This window comes from Topomyia yanbarensis, chromosome 3 (genome assembly GCF_030247195.1).
Source record: "Topomyia yanbarensis strain Yona2022 chromosome 3, ASM3024719v1, whole genome shotgun sequence".
NCBI classification, from domain to species: Eukaryota; Metazoa; Arthropoda; class Insecta; order Diptera; family Culicidae; genus Topomyia; species Topomyia yanbarensis.
The window spans coordinates 138,984,440-139,004,938 of NC_080672.1; the positions used below are offsets into that span (position 1 = coordinate 138,984,440).

Sequence of the window (20,499 nt, forward strand, 5' to 3'; positions counted from 1 at the left end):
CATTTTTAGCAAATGTTGAAAGTTGTGCATTTTTGGGTGAGCAGTTCTATGTTTCATAGACATTAAATCAATTTTAACTTCGCTTTCTATTAAATAAAGACCCTTATTACAGTACATTTCTACAAAAACGAGCTCAATTTGAAAATAAATCTGAGGTTTATGATTGATTACAGAATTCTGGAATTTTCTATTGGAATGTTTTCAGGCAGGAATTTGATATTGATGCTATTAGACAACTGTGAAATCAAGATTAATAGATCAGTTACATATCAGGACCCCATTCCGACAATTTATCAAAAGTCCTAATGATGTTTACAACAACAGGTTATCAATCTACGGATCAGATAATTGTTATTGTAATATTGAATTAAATCAGTCTGCATCAATAAATTTTCAACTTCAATCCAATTTTTTTTTTGGGTGTGGTGGAAGGGGGGGGGGTTGATTGGTGCTAAACCCCAAAACCTTCTCTTGGCTATGCCGTTGCTTGGAGTTATTTATTTCGCTTTTCATTTTCCGATATGTTTCAGATCGATCCGATGGTTATAAGTTTGAAAAATTGCAGTCAGTAGGTTCGCACAAATGAACATTTTTGTACTGATAAGTTATCAAGTTCCTTCCAGACAACTTGGAAGTGTTCGGTGATTATTTCTAGCGGTTGTAGATAGTAAAATGAAATGCAAAATTCGTTTTATCGAAATAATGTTTAGCTTATTTCAATGGATTATTACTATATTCAACAATAAATAGGCGACAAAGAGTAATCAACAAACAACAAGCCATAACTTTTAAAGTATTCAAAATAGATATTTAAAGTCTTTAGTAAAGTTATTCGCAAAAGTAAGAGCTACAAATTTGCTGAAGACATCATTTCGATATAATCACATCCAAGAAATTTTTTTGAAAATATCTCACTCATAGGGGGATTAATCAGCAAAAGCACAATACCAAAAGAAAGGACATATTGCCTTCATTAAATTCTCCGAAGATACTATTGACCTAAAATAAGCCGTTTTGGCGTTAATAATAGATTACATGTTTTTGGTCATATATCTGGCAATGGGAAATGATAAAAATCTTTCGTCCGCATTTAATGTTAAATATCTCTTTTGATAATAGTCCGATTTCAACAATCTATAGCTTGTTCGAAAGGTACTCGTTAAAGCTGTCTAAAAACATATAAATTGTTAATCTATGTTGCCAATTTCGGCAGAAAAACGCCATTTTTACGCATTCAAACATTCATATCTTGGAAACTAAACATCAGAATCAAAAACAAATTAATAGCGTTCATACTGTTTTTTAGTTCTTTCATTTAAAATTGGTTTGGATAAGATCGGTTCAGCCATTGCTGCGAAACACGAATGAGAATTTGTCCGTTACATACACACACACATACACACAGACATTGTCCCAAATCGTCGAGCTGAGTCGATTGGTATATAAGACTCGGCCCTCCGGGCCTCGGAAAAAATCTTGAAAGTTTGAGCGAATTCTATACATTTCTTTTATAAGAAATGTAAAAATTCATTAAATGCTATAAATTATGAAACACGGGGAAAGTTACAGTTTTTACCATTTTGGATAGGTAACATTCTTATAATTTGATTGGAAATTTTTCGTTTCTCAAAAGCTAGTGGAAGTTGGAATTTTCCTATTCCTAATAACTATTCTGTTCTGTGCTGCAAATCATACAAATTTTGCATCTTTTCTAATGTGAAAAAATCTCAGAAATCGGAAACTTTGCGATCTTTATCAGAATACGACAGGTTGAGGTTCTGGAACATTTCAACTTCCATATAAAATTTTATCATTTTCTCGTGCATATACCTCTAATATTCTTCAATCAAATTTTATTAAATATACTTTGTTGAACGTAAACAATCCTAGGGAACAAAATAGTGGTAGAATCGCTTTCGGTAAAATACAGATAACTGTGATTTTTTGACGTGTAGTTTCGATTCGACAATCGGAAGAAACAAGGACAACCGTACCGGCCGTTTCAATTTAAAGGGGATATAATAAATCTTTGGGACTGACTTGGCTAAGTCCTTTGGTTCTTTGAGATGGGGCAGGGGTATTTACACCTTGCCCTCGCTAATAAGCCTAGGTTGAAGCACTTATACTCGCTTTAAGAAATTTTCTTAAACTTAAACTTTTCATTGTAATCTTCAGAGACTATCTTGAATAGAATGTGAATTTTATTGTTTACACAGAACAGATTTATCCATTACAATAATATCAGAATAACTTGTTTTAAAGATTTTCTTTCACATATAGGGTTACTGTGCCCTAATTCATCTTAGCACCTCTATTCATCCCATCCATTTAAACACATTAGTTAGAGCAGTGTCTGCTATCTCTATTTATCGCATTAGCTCAAATGGTGGGATGAATAAGGGTGCGTTGTACTCGACTTTTCGCTTCGCTATAGCGCGGGTATTATACATTTTCCAAGCCAGTTTTTTTATTGATCTGCTTCTTAAGAACGAAGCAAAGATGTTGATACCTATTTAAGTGCAATCCAATCAGTGTAAGCTGAGTTATCAGCGAAATAGTGTGACATCGTGACTAATGAGATGAATAGGGGCACGTCTACCCTAGTTTAATATATTTCGATGTTCTGAATACACGGAGTATTCATGGCTTAAACAAAATTAGTTATGGAATGTCTTCAACAAGATTTTTTTATATTGAATATGGAGGACCCTAAGGTCGATTTACCACTACGCTTTTAGTTTTTTGAAGTAGCATAGTAGTAACCATTGAAATACTTTTAACGTGTTTATTTCTTATAAGTCTCTTTGAGAATCAAAAGTTGGAATTTTTGCTTATCAGATTCTATCGAAGTTTTTGCTATTTCTGCAAACTGAAGTTCTAATGTTCTCTTGGTTTGTCATAGATGAACTTTATCACAGTGATCTTTTGTATACCTCGGTAGGTAAAGGTAGTATTACTAAGAAGTGTGTGTCAAGTGAACGTATCCTATTAGCAGAATGTAGAACGCTTGTAAATCTTCTCTTACGATATAAAATGACACTAAAGGTTGCAAGGATGTGCGTAAGGATTACTTGGAAATATCCATATCTAGAAATAATCCTATAGCATAAAATACTTTTGTTTATAACACTGCGCTTTCGAACTTTCTGCTCCTCACTACATGATGAAGATACAAAAAGCACATGTTACCATCACACATACTTACACTATATAACTCACGCATATATCACATTTTTAATATAAAAGTGGAGGGAAAATAAATTAAAGGGGGCATCGATCTTACCCCTATGGGGTGTCGGTTTTACCCGCAGTGTCTAGAAGAGGTCACTTTGTTTTCCAAGTTTTGCAACCGATCATTTTAAATGAAACTAATTTTTTGAAGCGCTGACAAAATTAAGCCTTGTTAAGAATGTTATTAAAAAGAATTCTGCGCAGAAATTATAATTTTATTGGTTTTGTGGTAACCCAGAAAAAGTTTAAGCTGAAGGTGGTGGTTTTAACCACATTTGTTGTTCGACTGTGATGATTTCTGCTTAATAATTGGATTTCTAAGTCTTGTATTTTCAAGGAAAACATGTGGCACAAAAGCGACAGACAGATATTTTTCTTGAAAAAGGCCGCCAAACACGGCCGAAACGTCGGATAATTCAAAACCAAGTCGTTTGATTTATATATACAATACTTAGAAAGCCAATTATTAAGCAGGTTTTAACCATAATTCCCCTACTGTTCGACCAAGTCAATCATCCGATCGCCACACGCCTGAGCACCCGCAGTCAACGCATCCGTTCACCAACATTGCATCAGTTAGTAACCAGGAACGAATCGTAACATCGTAACCAGGAACGAATCATTTACACGACACAATAGGATAATCGCCGACTAGGTAGCCAGGTTATAGGCAACAGATAGCCCAGTCGATAGTTAGTTCAGTTAGAACCGTCGAGCAGTTTAGTCTCTGTCTTCGGGCAGGACCTAGGTTCATACATTTTCGAGCGCTCGGTCGAGACACAAGTTGCCAGTCTGCGCAGTGTAAAGCGACAAAGAATAGTGCTAATCCGCGTTCAAGGTTACATTGCGCACTCTCCGCCTCGTCGAGGTTTCAGTATTTTTCCCTTTTTTGTGTTTCTATTTCTGAGTACCGTTAGCCGGCCAGTGACCAGTGAAGCAAATTTTTTCTAGTAAACCGTCTGGATACCGTTATACACACAGTTAAGTATAGTTATTTTATACGTTTCCCCTTCTTGGTTCTCATACTAACGTGTACTGGGAAATAGGCCCGTGCAAAAATGACTTCCCCTGACGATGGCTCATCTCAAGGTGAGATGGATGTCTAAACAAAATCGGCTCCCCGGGTTAAAGTATATCCAAGTTTGGCCACCGAACCCTTCGTGGTCTTCTTCCGGACCAAAGACAAACAGGGTTTGAATCTGTTGCAGATTTCTCGAGTTCTGACGGATCGGTATTCGGCCGTGACAGAAATATCGAAAATTCACCCTGGTAAGCTTTGGGTGGTTGTAAACAGTTTATATCAGGCAAATGGTATTGCTGGATACGTGTCTTTTACGAAGGAGTACATAGTGTATATTCCAACTAACAGGGTCGATGTCTGTGGAGTTGTTTCCGATTCGAGTCTGAATTGCTAGGAGCTGCTGAAACATGGGACTGGCTGTTTTAATGACCCCATGCTGGCTTAAAGATACTGGAGTGCAAATGTTTGCATTCAGCATCAGTCGCAGCTAACGGGAAGAAAATATACGTCAACTCAGACTCTTATCGGGTGACCTTCGCCGGTTCTGCTCTATCCAACTACCTCCTCTGTGACAAGGTTCGTTTACCTGTTCGCCTATTTTTGCCGCGGGTCATGAATTGTACTAATTGCAAGCAATTGGGACACACAGCCTCCTATTGTAGCAATAAAGCCCGTTGTGGGAAATGCGGTGGGAATCATGCGGATGATTCCTGTGGAAGGGATGTCAAAAGTGTCTACTTTTGGAGAAACCCACATGATCTCCCTTCATGTCTCGCGTACGAACACCGCGGGGAGAATCTTAAGCGTTCCCTTCAAGGACGCTCTAAGTGATCTTTTGCAGAAATGCTTAAGATAGCTACGTCATCGGCCTCTACGAACATCTATACCAACTTGTCTCCTGACGAAGGCGACTGTGATTAACCCTCGGAGGGAACATCTTCTGCTGTGCCTAGAAGCAATATAAAAAGGAGAAACATTTCCTTTCCCAAGCTCCGTCGTAATGGCCAGAAGGTGTCTCTTCATGGCCCCCCTAAAATAACTACTCAAGAAAGTACTGGTGCAAAACCGAAGCAAGTCGCTCCTGGACTCAGAAACCTGAGCTCAGAAAAGCAGTTATCAGCACTTCCAGGAACATAAAAAAACCCAAGTGTTCCTATATCTCACCCAGAGAAAGAAACCAGCACTGGCTTAATAACTTTCTCTGACATTGTTGACCCTATTTTTACAGCACTAAATATTTCTGACCCTCTTAAAAGCATTTTGATAAGCTTTCTCCCCGCAGTAAAACATTTTTGGTACATTCACTACGAAATGGCCCCTCCTATCAGCAATTGTATTCTTCGATGGCTAATTCATCGAACGAGATCACGGATTTAATCACTGTTCTACAGTGAAATTGCAGAAATATTATCCCGAAAATCGATTCCTTTAAAATCTTACTAAATAACTTGGAAGGCGATGCATTCGCTACTTCAGAAATACTTCCACGATTTTATTAATATTCGCTTGGATCGAGAAGACTCTTACGGAGGAGTACTTTTGGGGATCAAAATGTGCTATTCTTTCAATCGAATCGACCTCCCCTCGACATCAGTCATGGAAGTTGTCCACCTACATCTCCCCTAGAACCTCAGTTAACCACCGACGGCTTTGCGATATTGCGGAGCTCCTCCCCGCACCGAGGCTAGTTGTGGGTGATTTTAACTCCCACGGTACGGCATGGGGTTGACTTCATGACGATAATCGATCTACTTCACTCCATGAGCTTTGCGACAACTTCAATATTTTGAACACAAGTGAAATGAAACATGTTCCTGCCCTTTCAGCGTGTCCGAGCGCCTTAGACTTGTCCCTTTGCTCGACATTGCTGCGATTGGATTGCATGTGGAAGGTAGTCTCTGATCCCCACGGCAGCAACCATCTGCCAATCGTAATTAATATTGCTAACGATTCAGGGCCACCGAATACAATCAATGTTTCGTATGAGTCCACTCAAAAGCTTCCTCCGGAGGAAGAGTACTGGTTCCTGGCTAGCTTGATTCTCGATACCGCAATTCAAGCTTAGACTAAATGAGTACCAGACGCGGACTCTCGAGGGCGTCCTCCCAACCCATGGTGAGACAAAGAGTGCTCAGGCGTGTACGCGAAGAACTCCGCCGCGTATAAGGCCTTCCGGGACGAAGGGCTACCAGCTAGCTACCGACAGTACTCGATGGTAGAAACTCACATGAAGAGTTTGATGAAAGCAAAAAAAACGTAGCTACTGGCGCCGGTTCGACGACGGGCTAACGAGAGAAACATCGATGAGCACTCTTTGAGGCACGACCCGGCGCTTACGAAACCGAAACAGTACTAACGAGTGCGCGGAATACTGAAACCATTGGATATCGATTTCGCCAAGAAGATTTGTCCGGATTTCGCCCCGGCACAGAAGATTTACCGCGCCGCGTCCCCTCACGATAACTCGAACGAAACACCGTTCTCGATGGTGGAGTTCTCACTTGCTCTCTTGTCATGTAACAATAAAGCCCCAGGGTCAGACAGAATCAAATTTGACTTGTTAAAGAATCTGCCAGACGCTTGTTGAATTTATTTAATAAGTTTCTTGAGGGTAATATTGTCCCTCATGACTGGAGGCAAGTGAAGGTCACCGCCATCCAAAAACCAGGAAAACCAGCCTCCGACCACAACTCGTATCGACGCATTGCAATGCTGTCTTGTATCCGCAAGTTGTTCGAGAAAATGATCTTGCTTCGTCTCGACAATTGGGTTGAAGCAAACGGCTTACTGTCAGATACACAATTTGGTTTCCGCAAAGGCAAAGGGATGAACGATTGTCTTGCGTTGCTCTCAATAAAAATTCAAATGGCTTATGCTAGCAAAGGGCAGATGGCATCAATTTTTTACTAGATATAGAGGGGGCTTTTGGTTCAGCTTCTGTCAACATTTTTTTTTTCTTCTGAGAAGTTGCACCAGCATGGTCTTTCACTGATTTTAAATAAATTTTTGCTAAACCTGTTGTCTGAAAAGCACATGCACTTCTCTCATTGCGATTTAACAACATCTCCATTTAGCTACATGGGCTCATGTCAAAGTCCCCTACTCTACAATTTTTACGTGAATAACATTGACGATTGTCTTGTCAATCCATGCACGCTAAGGCAATGGGGTGGTCTCTATTACCGATTTGCAAGGACCCTTGCAAGATATTTTGGACATTTTGTCTGCCTTCGCTCTCCAGCTCTCTCGAGTTCTCCACGGAGAAAACTGAATTGGTTGTCTTTTCTAGGAAGCGTGAGCCGGCGAAACTCCAGTTTCCATTAATGGGTGCAACGATCAATCAGGTCTTCAAATTTAAATATCTCGGGATCTGGTTCGACTCTAAAGTTACCTGGGGATGTCACATTAGGTATCTGAAACAGAAATGCCAACAAAGGATCAATTTTCTCCAAACATCAACTGGAACGTGGTGGGGTGCCCACCCTGGAAACCTGATCAGGATATACCAAACAACGATATTGTCGATGATGGAGTACGGGTGTTTCTGTTTCCGCTCCGCTGCGAACATACACTTCATCAAACTGGAGCGAATCCAGTATCGTTGCTTGCGTATTGCCTTAGGTTGCATACAATCGACCCATACGATGAGTCTCGAAGTGAAGTTGAAGTTGATTTACACCACACCATGCAATATGGGTCATTCCACGCGAAGTATCAAAAAAAGATGCAAACTTGAAATCGACCTTCACGGATTTGAACCAAATTTGGTGGAACTGTATCGATTTTGTGGGCTATTTTCGGCAAATTTGAGACTAAGAGAAACGAAAGCAATGAAATTGAAAGACGATAAGGAATTCCAGAGCGAATGAGTTATAAACCTAGAACGGAAAACTAGAACTTGGCAGGCTCATGTGGGCATGTGAAGAATTCTTTGCCTTCTGCTTAGTAGGAGTTGGGCATTGCACCCAAGTCTACCGCATGGTCTATGGTAGAACATAACTCATCATCATGTTTTACCGCCGACGATAAACATGATGATGTTCTACCATAGACCAGGCGGTAGACTTGGGTGCAACACCCAACTCCTACTAAGCAGAAGGCAAAGAATTCTTCACATTTCCTTTCAATCATGCCTATATGAGCCTGCCTAGTTCTAGTTTTCCGTTCTAAGTTTATAACTGATTCGCTCTAGAATACCTATCCGTCTTTCAATTTCATTGCTTTCGTTTCTCTTTGTCTCAAATTTGCCGAAAATAGCCAACAAAATCGATACAGTAAAACCTTGCGGCAATTAAAACATAGTAACACAATTTGGTGGAATTGTTCATCTAGGGCCAATATATAAAAATCCAAATTTTTGGGTCAATTGAACCACCCCTCGGGTCATGGTAGCAGCCCCCGTTTTGACAAATTGCCAAAACCCTTGATTTTCTTTTGATCATATCTCCGGCTCTATTGACTTAACTTAAACCGCCGGATGGTTTTTGAAGAAAATTATTCAAGCAGTCTAGAAAAAATATTAATTTTTGACGGCAGTGTTGCCAACTATGCGATTTTTCAGTTAAATATTAAAAATTAATTTTTCTCTCAATACATATATTTTAATTTTGAAAATTCTAATGTCATCGCATTCCTCAGATATTTTTAACTAAGAAACACTTATAATCTCAATATAATTTGAGCGCATCCTGAGATGCAATTTTTTCCATTTAAAACGGTGAATCTCAGGATCCGCTCAAATTATATTGAGATTAAAAGTGTTGTATGTAAAAATGTCTGAGGAACACGATGGCATTAGAATTTTCAAAATTAAAATATATGTATTGAGAGAAAAATAATTTTTAATATTTGAAAAAATCGCATAGTTGTCAGCACTGCCGCCAAAAATTACTATTTTTCTAGACTCCTTGAATCATTTTCTTCAAAAGCCATCTAGCGGTTTGATTCTAGAGTAAATAGAACCAGAGATATGATCAAAAGAAAATCAAGGGCTTTGGCAATTTGTCAAAACGGGGGGTGCTCCCATGACCCGAGGGGTGGTTCAATTGACACAAAAATTTGGGTTTTTATATATTGGCCCTAGATGAACAATTCCACCAAATTCGGTTCAAATCCGTGAAGGTCGATTACACGTGCCTTGATCACTTCGCGTGGAATGACCCACATGCATCTTAGACCGGCAACAATTTTGACTTTTTTCGGAACACTATTAATTCAAATGGTAATTGGATGCACAAATCATATGCAAAATATGAGCTTTGTCCGAGAGCTCTAGTTCACTCACAAGAGGTTTCAAGTTTCTATAGTAATATATATGGAAACTCCAAAAGAAACACTTAAAATCCAATAAAAAATGCCACATTAACTCTGCATACCTCAAAACTTATGGTCGTGTAGCTTATTTTATAACGAACAGCTTTGTTGAAGATTGCATATTCCCCGACAAAGTTATTTAACTTTGAAGACCAACCGATTTTTTTTAAAATTTTCTATTCTAAGCATGTGCGAGAAAGAGAGGCAACACATAACTTTATATGAGGATATCTTTTTACCGCACAACCGGATCAATTTGCAGTCTTTGGCAATGTTGTTCCTTACACCATAAGCTATATATCTGCAGATTTTGGGATGCACCAGATGATTCTGGCATTTTGCACTGAATTTATTGTTTATATTGCCCATTTTTCATATATTTTCACATACAAACTTAAAAGATCTTGTGAGTGAACTAGAGTGAGCTCATATTTGACAAGTGGTATGTGAGGCCAATTACCTTTTGATTTAAAAGTGTTCTGAAAAAAGTCAAAATTTTTGCCGGTCTAATGCATATACTATATAACATGGCGAATCTAATCATGCTGAGTTTTGGTTCACAAAATTTCACAATTTTTAGAAATTTTGTAATGAAAAAGAGCATTTTTTCAGAGAAAAATCGATTTATATCCCGAAACACATGTCATGCATTGGAGTCTTCAGAAAAGTTACGTGTTTTGACGATATCTAAAACTTTCTAGAACATACCAATATACACAAAATTAAGTTGTGGAAGAGAAAGATAAAAAACTGATTTTAAGGTGCAACGTACATATCTCTTAAGGAAAAATATATAGCTGGCGGATATGTTCATCAAAGTTGTTCACAATAAATTACTCTATAAGATTCCGCGCAAAAGAGATTTTTTTTTGCTGAGTAAAAAATTTTTGTTTTTAAAGGACAGTTGCACCTTAAGAAAAATTAAAGGGCTTATCCTAAAAGATGTAGGATGTAGTCCTAAGAAACTTTCCTGAAGACATCATAGCATGAAAACATCTGTGAAACTTAGGAAAGACTTTTGACTATCTTTTTTCACTTTCGCCCCACTGTGCGTGTGCCCGAAAGTTGCAAGTTTTGCTCTTCTTTCCCTATCACCATATACGTTTTCTCTCCCCTATTCTTGATACAACTGCTGCTACACCGATGTTGGAAATAAGCCCCCCTCTGAATATCTCGTCCAAGCATAAGTCTCCGTTAAACAAATCAAATTTGTATTCTATATTCCTAGTTATAAGAATAAGATAGCTGTAATTTTTATTCTTCATTTAAACTATTTCCTCCATCTTGTAAATAGAATTGTATCCCTAGTTTTAAGATAGCTGTGAAATTTCTCATCAAAACTTGTTTCCCCTTTTGTGTACCAAACTATATTGTTAGTTTTAAGATAAATGTAAAATATTTCGTAAAAAACTATTACTCCTCCTATTGTATATCAAATTGAATTCCTCGTTTTAAAATTTTTCATAAAAAAATCTTCTTCCGCCTCTCTTGTATGTCAAATCGTATTTCTAGTCGTAAGATAGCTGTAGAATTCTTCCTCTCAATATAAAAAAATATCTGATCATTGTAACCTCCCAGTTTTAAGTATGTAAAATGGAAAAAAAACAAAAGAATTTGGCACCGCCAAGCTGACGCATTTGTGCCTATCAAATAAACGAACTGAATAAATAAATAAATAAATAAATAAATAAATAAATAAATAAATAAATAAATAAATAAATAAATAAATAAATAAATAAATAAATAAATAAATAAATAAATAAATAAATAAATAAATAAATAAATAAATAAATAAATAAATAAATAAATAAATAAATGAATCAATTTCTAAAGGCGAGAGGCACTGCAAAATTTTATTATGAATCAGAAGAGCAGAATTACGGCATTGATGTGTAGCTAGATAATTTAAGTTATTTAGAAGGTAATAAAACAAATTTTTTCTCAAAAATGGAAAACCTAATTTCATAAAAGATATATAGACAATAGGATAGGTACGTGACGAATGAATTTATTTTTAAAGACAGGTAAATAGAATAAAGAAGGAAAGAATTGAATAAGAGGTTTTCCAGGAGTTGTTATCATCAAAGGAATCGTCCATAATTCTGTGTGCTCTATCCTATCTATAATAATCTATAATATTCTACGATAGCGTTAATGATCAATAAACAATTTTTAGTAACGCAACAGGCGATTTACAACCACCAAAGACACCGGTCACGAAATTCTGCCGCTGTCTGAGCCAGCGCAAAACGAACCACAACACAGTACTGTTATCTTGTGTGCATTGTCTTAAGAACAAAGGAAACCGTTCTATCTACTTTTACATCTGCCAAAGTCCCTCTAAACAAGAGTAACAAACGTGCAAAGTGAGCGACAGTTAGTGCGTCTAGAACAAAAGAACCATTGTATGTACCCCTGCCATTTTTTGTTCTACACGACCGAGTCTCCGTGAGCTGGAACATTTTCTGAAGGTGAACATGAACCCTTTCATGCCCAACTTTTTTCTAGTGCATGTAGGGTTTCAAAACTATTTTTCCTTTAAAACGGTGGGGTCAAGAAACTCGAAAAACCTTTTTTCATAAAGGTCGGTGCTTTCCTTGCAGTGCTAGAAGCAGTTCAATTTTTACCTTCCAATGCTCACTACAATTCTCCTAGAATATTTACAATAGTCCAACTGCGTGGAAAACGTAGCCAAAAATAGTCTAAATTGATAAGTTTTATCAGTTTTTACTAATATTGCAACATAACGAAGTTATATGAAACATTCATTCTCCGTCGTAAACGTAAACGGTCCCTGGCAGCACTGCTCCATCAGAGTTCAATCAGACTAATTGCAATAACTTCAGTTCTAGAGCTTATCCTTGTAACTGTTAATACCCAAATGAAAACCAATAGTCACATTTATTAACCTTACTTGTTCTTATGAGCAAATCTTGCCTCAATCAAAAGTTATAGCTGTTTAAAAACGTTGTTGTCCACAAACAACATGGTCATGAATGGGTTAAGGACGTCACCTATCTTCAATATCATCATCTGCGCAGTGCAGTATTGATATCATTCACCACATTAGACCAAGCAAAGAAATTCGCTTTACAGAACAACCTGAAATACGTGATTAAAAGTGACAGTGTTGAAATGAAGATCCCAGTGTACATAGAAAATGATTTCATAGATGTGAGACTACATGATTTATCACCGCGTACTCCCCGTGAATCAATTACAAAATACATGTCGCAATTCGGAGAAGTGGAATCCGTTACATCTGATACTTGGAGAAACTTCTTCCTGGGTACTCCTAACGGTGTTCTTGTGGTGAGGATGCGAGTGGAAAGACCTATTCCCTCCCACTTGACTTTACAATTCAATTATAATGGAACTAACATTAAACAGACCACGCTATGCACCCACGAAGGGCAGACACCTACGTGCAAATACTGCAACCAGACGGCACATCATGGAACACCTTGTGCGGAAGATGCTGAGGAGAATGCATCACAGCCAATTCCCCACACACCTTCGGAAAACCAATCCGAAATATAGACTTCAATACCATCACCAGAACCACAAACGGTTACCAATTTTGTGGCAGCTGTTCAGGCCATAATAACTACTATAAAAGCAGCATCTAATGCTTCAGAATCAACTGTTAGCACCATCGACGAGGAAGCCAATACCAATGACAGCAACTTTACTCTCGTAACCCGTAAGGGCAATAAGAAAGGAGGAACATCTGATCGTGAACATGTAGACACCATAGACGATGATGACATCGACGGAAACAAAACAAAATTAATCGACCCACAAGATGTACCAGGCGAGCAGACAAATTGTACCTTACCACGAAACAAGATCTCCCCGCGCAACGGAAAGTTGCGTGGACGAGACCCGAAGGATACTTCATAATATTTTTTATTCATTTTTATTTTTACATATTGTAATAATTTAATAGACCCACGGCTCCGTTAAGTTGCAACAATGAGCCGTGTCAAATAAACGAAATACAAAAAAAATTTAGTAACGGTGATGTATGATTCAGGTTGCCACACCATATTGAATTTACCGATTTACCTTCTTTTGCAAACTCGCTGAGCAGTCAATTTTTCTTTGATAACGTCATCATGCAATGTTTTGATCCTGGGATCGTTCCCGATTGTCTACGATATTCATCAAATCTTTAACTTAATTTGTTATCGCTACCATTTTTCTAGCAAAATCGCGATATGTCATTCCACCACAATCTATGGCATTGATGTCAGCCTGATGCATGATCAGCAATTCGACGACGTCATGAAATTGCCCGGCTGCCGCCAAATGTAAAGGTGTCCGATTTTTGTGGTCTCGAGCGTTCAAATCTGCTCCCGCGTCAATCAATTTAGCTGCAACATCCGGGTAGTTTAGTACTGCTGCCATGTGTAAAGCTGTGCATCCTTCTCTGTCCGAAGCATTGAGCATTTCGGATGCCATTGGATGCTGAAGTAGTATTTCTATCACTTTTAGGGCTCTCAATGTTACGGCAAAATGAAGAGGGATGATACCAGCATCATCTTTTGCCATCACCGATGCACGGTACTTTAAAAGTATTTCCAAACATTCGTGGTTTTCGTAGGCAGCAGCCAAATGTAGAGCCGTGCGACCCTTATCATCGGTTTCATTTGGATCAACTCCGTGCTGCAACAACAGGGCAACACATTCCGTGGTGGCCGTGTAGTCCGTTAAGATGGCTAAATGCAAAGGCAACTCCCCGATAATCGCTCCTTTCTCGAGTAGAAAACTAACAGCCATTGGGTGGTTAAATTGAATTGCCAATTGTAGTGCGGATACTTTACGTTTATTAGTGACATTAATATCTACTTTCTGATCTATCAAAAAATGCAGTAGCTCAATGCTTCCGACTTTGGCAGCAGCGTGTAGTGGATATCGAATATCGTTGAAATTTTTAATGATGGTTGCAATCCCTTTGGCAACAGTTGAAAATCCAAGTGCTGTTGCTTTCTCGTACGAACATTTATTGGGTCTACCATCTTTGGCGATTGCCTGCTCAATACTGGTAAGGTCTCCCTGATCCAAAAACATTTGGGCACACTGACCGGAAGAGTAGACCACCTCGAACATTGAAATATTATTTGTTTTTGCTGACTTCTTCAGTAGAAGCTCGACGATTTTGGCGTTACCCCGCTGCAATGCTAAATCCAAAGAAGTCATACCATTTTTATCTATAGCATTCACTTCTGCCTTTTTGTTAAGTAAAATATCGACGCATTCGGCACTACCGGCCAAAACAGCAGCGTGCAAAGGATACTCAAACCCGTGTAAATTTTTCTGAACGGAAAGGATCACTTCAGCGGCCTTAAATGATCGATTTTGCAAAGCAATTTGGTAGGCACACAGCCCGGACTTTACATCCACCTCGTTACAATCCAAACCGGCCTTATGCATGACACGGATTAGGTCGGCATGGTCGCGTCGAACAGCCCAGAACAAAGTTTGAACACGATCCGGTTTTTTGGTGCTGATTTCATACTCTATAAGAGTAGCAATTAGTTCTCGAGGTTTGGAAGGAATCAAATGTCCTAGAAACATGACCCAGTTTTTAGCCTGTCCTACCTTTATTTGAGTTTTTTTGGCAATCAAAACTCGCACAAGGTCAGTGTGACCATTTAACGCAGCTATGTGAAGGGCATTCCAACCACGTTTGCTTTGGCGGTTTACATCGCAGGAATGTTTCATCAGTTCTTGTACCACTCGGATGTGGCCGGCTTGAGATGCTAGAAAAAGCGGCGTTTGGAGGTGAATGTCTACAGCATCAACGAGTGCACCACGTGTCATCAGCAAACCTGCTACTTCCGGATGACCGCTTTGAGCGGCAAAATGCAATGCCGTTTGTTTGATCTTGTCCTCCGTGTTGACTTCCGCACCGTGCTCGATCAGTAAGGCGCAGATTGCAGCATTCCCGTGAGTGGCAGCGTAGTGAAGTGCATATTTTTTCTGCTTTGTTTGATACGTGGCAATTGATGGATCTTGTTCGATCAGACGCTTTGCAAGTTGTTCAAAATTTTCTTCACATGCCCAGAGTAACGGATAAGGGCGCATGCACCATAGCATTTGTTCCAATTTGTTCAGAAATTTCTCATTTGACTTTGCTGAGAGAAAGAAGAATTTTCGAACGGTAGCATGGTCCTTCAGTACAATATGATAGAGGTCAAAAATATCTTTTATGTATTTTTTTTTAGAAATATTCCTATTTTCCTCATTGGCAACGAAATTCTTCTTTGTGTGTTCAAAATTCATTCGAAGCAGGTACTCGTACAAACACTTGGCAGCGAAGAATTCAGCTATTGAAGAATGGATAAAGGCTGGAACTCCGTTTTGAAAATTGGGCACAATTCGCGAATCCAAAAGGCGGTCTGCTTGTTCTTGTAGGGATATTAGCTCCTGCTTACTACGTATAATCAAATGCATCTTTTGCCTTTTAACCAAACTCATTAGGCCGAGAAAACTATGAAGTTTAACGAAGCCTTCGTACAAGGAATTTTGCTTATCCAGCATCATCCTGGTATGGGGGTTGTTTTCATTCAAATTTTGCTTCTCCACGTTCTGCCGCTTGAAGGAGTGGTATACAAACATCTCGAAGAGGATTATGATGTTTAACGAATCCAGGTTAGTGTTTTGTAAAATGGCACTATCGTTTCTCTGGCAATATTCACTCACATACGGTTTGTAGATTTCTGCAAGCATATTGACTATGAGAGGGACACCGACAAACTTGCTAGCAATTTCCATCGATTCGCTACGAATTTTTCCAATCAACTGTTTCACAAACTTGTTTACAGGAACAATATCGTAGAATGCTGCATCTGAAATATCCCAAAGACTTTTAAAAAGGATCTTTTGATCATTCTCGCTGATTTGTTCCAGATTAAAAGCTTCAACTTCCATGGCCTGCTCCAACTCAATCTGTTGGTGGGATCGGGTATTAATAAAAACTCGAACGTTTTGGAGCATTCGAAATAAAGTAATTGCTCGTCCCATCGTCTCTATCGGTAACTCATCGAAGCCGTCAAAGAAAATGAAAATACTGTCCGGTATGTCTTGCAACCATTTAGAAAACAGTGATCGCTCAAAGCTTGACTTAAAACTAAGTATTTTCTGTAGAAAATCAATTACAGCACCTAGATCATCTGGATTTTTCAGTTCCTCTAGTTTCTTCGTACAATCTGATAGCTTCACGAATAGTATCCATTTGGCATTGTACAACTTCTTCGCAATCAAGGCTAACTTAATCCATAAGGTCGTTTTTCCATTTCCAGGTGTCGAGGACAGCACTGTCACGTTACCGGAGAGAGAAACAACGTTAAGAAATTCTTCTTCGTTATAGCTTTTTGCTAAGTCTGGTTCATTGTTTCCCATATCTTCAAACGAATCGTCCATATTGCTAGTCGAGTTGACCGTTTCACTCCGACTAATGGTTCGGGCGATGTAGCATTTCAGCTGAAGCTCTGGCAGGACTGTTCCAATTTCTATAGTTTCACCCTGCATCAACATTTCAAGCGTTTCATCTCTTATGAGTTCTCTGAGCAGCTCAGTCCGTGGCAGTTCATTCAGAACAAGTTCAATACCCTGGAATAGCACGGATCTTTGTAACAACCACTCTTGACTGCGTCCTTTCAATTGATTCATACTGTTTTCGCAATCTTCAATCACAGAAAATTGGTGATTATTGAAAAATTTGCTGGCACGTTTCTGACTGGACGTTAGAAAAATCAGTTTGACTTGGCTCTTGATTGGGATTGATTTAAGCAACTCAGTGGAGAACTCAAATTCTGGACAGTTATCTTTAAGTAAAACGAATACTTCTGAATTTGAATTACGCAAGAACTTGCACAATTCAACACGAATGGCAAGCAATTGGAGGTCCTTCAGGGAAAAATAGCGGTAGTAGTGATTTTGCAGCATCTGATATACTTTAAGACAGGTTAATAAACCTTGATCGGTACTTGTAACAATAGCTACTGGAAGGACGAAAACGAATGAGTCACTCAACGGACTGCAATCGTCGAATTTAACACGCAATTTTTTCATTTGCCCTTCGAAAATTTCAGTATGTGTGTCTAGCTTCGATCTACCAATAGTGCGATGAACATCTTCAGACAGCTTCATAAATTCATCTTTGGTTAAAAATTTACACTTTGAATCATTGCAGTCTAACCAATCGTAGATAAACTTGTGAAGTTCTGTAAACATTAGTTGAGCATAGCATTCATTCGAATCGGGATCCTTCATCGACGACAGATTCCTGAATTCCTTTCTAATTATGTCATCTAGGTTGACAGGTTGATTGAAGGCAAACGTTAGTTGCCGTAGAAACTCTTCGACTTCCGCTCTCTCGATACAACGAGGTAGGGCGTTGATGGAATCACGCTTAGATTTGAGAACTTGGATCAGCTCTTCATTTCTACTTGTCAAGGAGTTTAACTCTTCTAGTGTTTTATCATCTTCTAAGAGCTGCTCGCGCAACTGAAATTCGGCCGGATTTAGTTTTTTCTTCTTAATGAACCTTGGCGCCAAGCGAACCATATCATTATCCACAACCAGCACAATGTTATTCAGTGCACCCCTGTACTTTTCAAATAAATCAGTTCGAAACTCAGTGCTCTTATCGAGAAACGCGTCGTGCATCACCTGCCGTAGATTGCAGAAATCCTTGTTTTTATAATGCAATAATTCTTGAACGTACTTATCCGATACATTCATCTTCATAAATTTCTCGTTGTTCTTCAATAGCTTAAAAGCATCTATAGTTTGGTCATTTGCATCGTTGAACCAATGACGAATTTCCTCATCTAATCCACCATTGGTGTATATAACAAAATGGTGTTTGCTTCCCTCGAATTCATGGTTATCCTTGATGTCCCAAAACGATGCCAAATATTTGTACATGGAAAAGTCTCCCTTGTTCCTATCTGCATCCAGCAGTGGGAAAAGATGTCGCTCGCTCAGCTTCTGTGTAATATGTTTATGTTTGTATTTGACCTGGATGAACATCCAGTTCCGGATAGCGTTATCTTTTCCACCCGCCCATGAAAGAACTGCATCATCGAACTTTCCCGCAGCTTCCCATTCCGTCGCCAAGCGGAAATTCAAACAACCACCATCGGCCACGGCCCGTTCGTAGAGCATCATCAACACATGCACCTGGTAGGCGTCGCCGTGACGAGCTCCTCCCAGTGTTCCAACTTTTTTATATTCTTTCCAGATATTGGCCATCCTCGAAAGTGTATCCGGCAGCGACTGCAATCGAGAACATTCATATTAGATCCAGAAACACCTCGAACTGATAAGAAATCGTTTACGAATGACTCACACTAGGCGTACTTGTATTAGCTACTTCGAAGCGTTCATTTGGAAACTTATTGAGATTTGATTGTGAATATATTTAACTATCGGCTAGGTGAAATGTGTAACCTGGCCAATCTTTACGAAACTCATATAGAAATAGCAATTGTTTTGAATCTGATTTATTTTCGTCTTAAGCAACAACCACATTAGTGTACATGTATAGATCTTTCAAAAATACTGAATAAAGAAAATTAGGCATGAGTGCTAATACATAAATCGAACGCAGCTAACAAAATTGCATGACTTTGACCTTAATTTACTGCGCAGATACTAACCCTGTTCTAGAAACTGGTTTCTGATACTTCACGCTCACGACCAATCAATATTGCACTAGCTCGCTTTCGTCTTCCCTGAATTAAGCGATAAAGCACTTGAGATCTATCCAAACAATTTGAAACACTAATTCACAAGAAATCCATGCCTTCATTCGCCAAAAGACGAATTATTAATGCGAATGGTCACAGAGAATTCGCAATTTTTGTGCCAATTTTCCTCTCTGAATTCATAGCGCTCACACCCATTATCGAAGGAGGATTGTAAACAAACCGAGTGTCGGCGGCACATGAGCAAAATCAGCTGCATCAGATTCAACCTACAGATACACTCTTGCGTTTGCTTTTTTGCGATGTGTCGGTGCGCAAGCGACTTTTGGAACAATGTAATTTCGAGTGTATCGTCATAGCCAGTACTCGGAGAGCAAACAAAACCCTTAAACAAGCATGGTTATGCCTTGGCGGAATTTCAACGTGTGCACGGTGTCTTTTTACATCGGCTTTATTCCAAAAAATCTTCGGGATATGAAAGAGTATCCATTCATTTTCGACCAACATCAAAATAATCGATCGAAGGGTCCAGCACAACTTTCTTTACAGTTTTTTTTTGTGAAATCAGGTTTTACAATGGAAATAGTTAACATTTCTTCCTCTAGATTGTACTTTAGACAATCGAACAGTACTAAAAGTGAGAATCTGGATAACTAAAATTCGATCCGAAATCATCCGGAAAACTTGGTTAAAATATTAACGAAGTTATGTCTGAGTTAGTTTCACGCGAGGCCTAGTGGTTTGAAAGTCCATTTTCACGAACTAGTTTCATTCGCTACGAAAATAGTTGGTTTCAGTTGAACAGTGCATTAATAGGAATTTGATTTCTTGGAAAATCTTATCGTTTAGCCCAAAATTAAAAAAAGATCAGAGTCTACCTTTAGAACACTATTGACGTCTTTCTAAAGACGAGACATAAAAGTGTTGACCAAACTTATACGACATTGATGTTATTTTCTAATATGCTGTGTTGATTGGAGTTTTGTGCCTTGTTGTGATTCGTCCTATCATCATTTCCTGATGAGAAGGATTGGAGAAATGGTAATGTTAGTGATGAAGAAAAGAACAACACAGTGCACATAGACAATACGGAAGCATTCTTCAATCCCAAGGGAATAAAAGACAATTTTCGATGAGCGGATATCGTCGCTGTTGTGCTATCTTATGACAAACGTCATTTTGGGGTAAACTGAGTTAAATATGCCACATCACTTG

At 38.7% G+C, this 20,499-nt stretch overlaps 2 protein-coding genes across 4 annotated transcripts in view; one reads left to right on the forward strand and one right to left on the reverse strand.

Moving 5' to 3' along the window:
• Window positions 1–20,499, forward strand: part of LOC131692720 (protein stum) — a 184,885-nt gene that overhangs the window by 30,871 nt on the left and 133,515 nt on the right. The window lies entirely within an intron of this gene.
• Window positions 13,552–19,499, reverse strand: LOC131692719 (uncharacterized). Of its 2 annotated transcripts, none has more exons than XM_058979939.1 (2): window positions 19,237–19,499; window positions 13,552–18,853 (listed from the first exon to the last, which is right to left on the reverse strand). In XM_058979939.1, the coding sequence occupies exon 2, from the start codon at window positions 18,827–18,829 to the stop codon at window positions 13,745–13,747; it is 5,085 nt and encodes a 1,694-aa protein (XP_058835922.1). In that variant the 5' UTR covers window positions 18,830–18,853; window positions 19,237–19,499; the 3' UTR covers window positions 13,552–13,744. The 2 variants fall into 2 exon arrangements, with proteins under 2 accessions (XP_058835922.1, XP_058835923.1); XM_058979940.1 differs by lacking the exon at window positions 19,237–19,499 and adding an exon at window positions 18,927–19,079.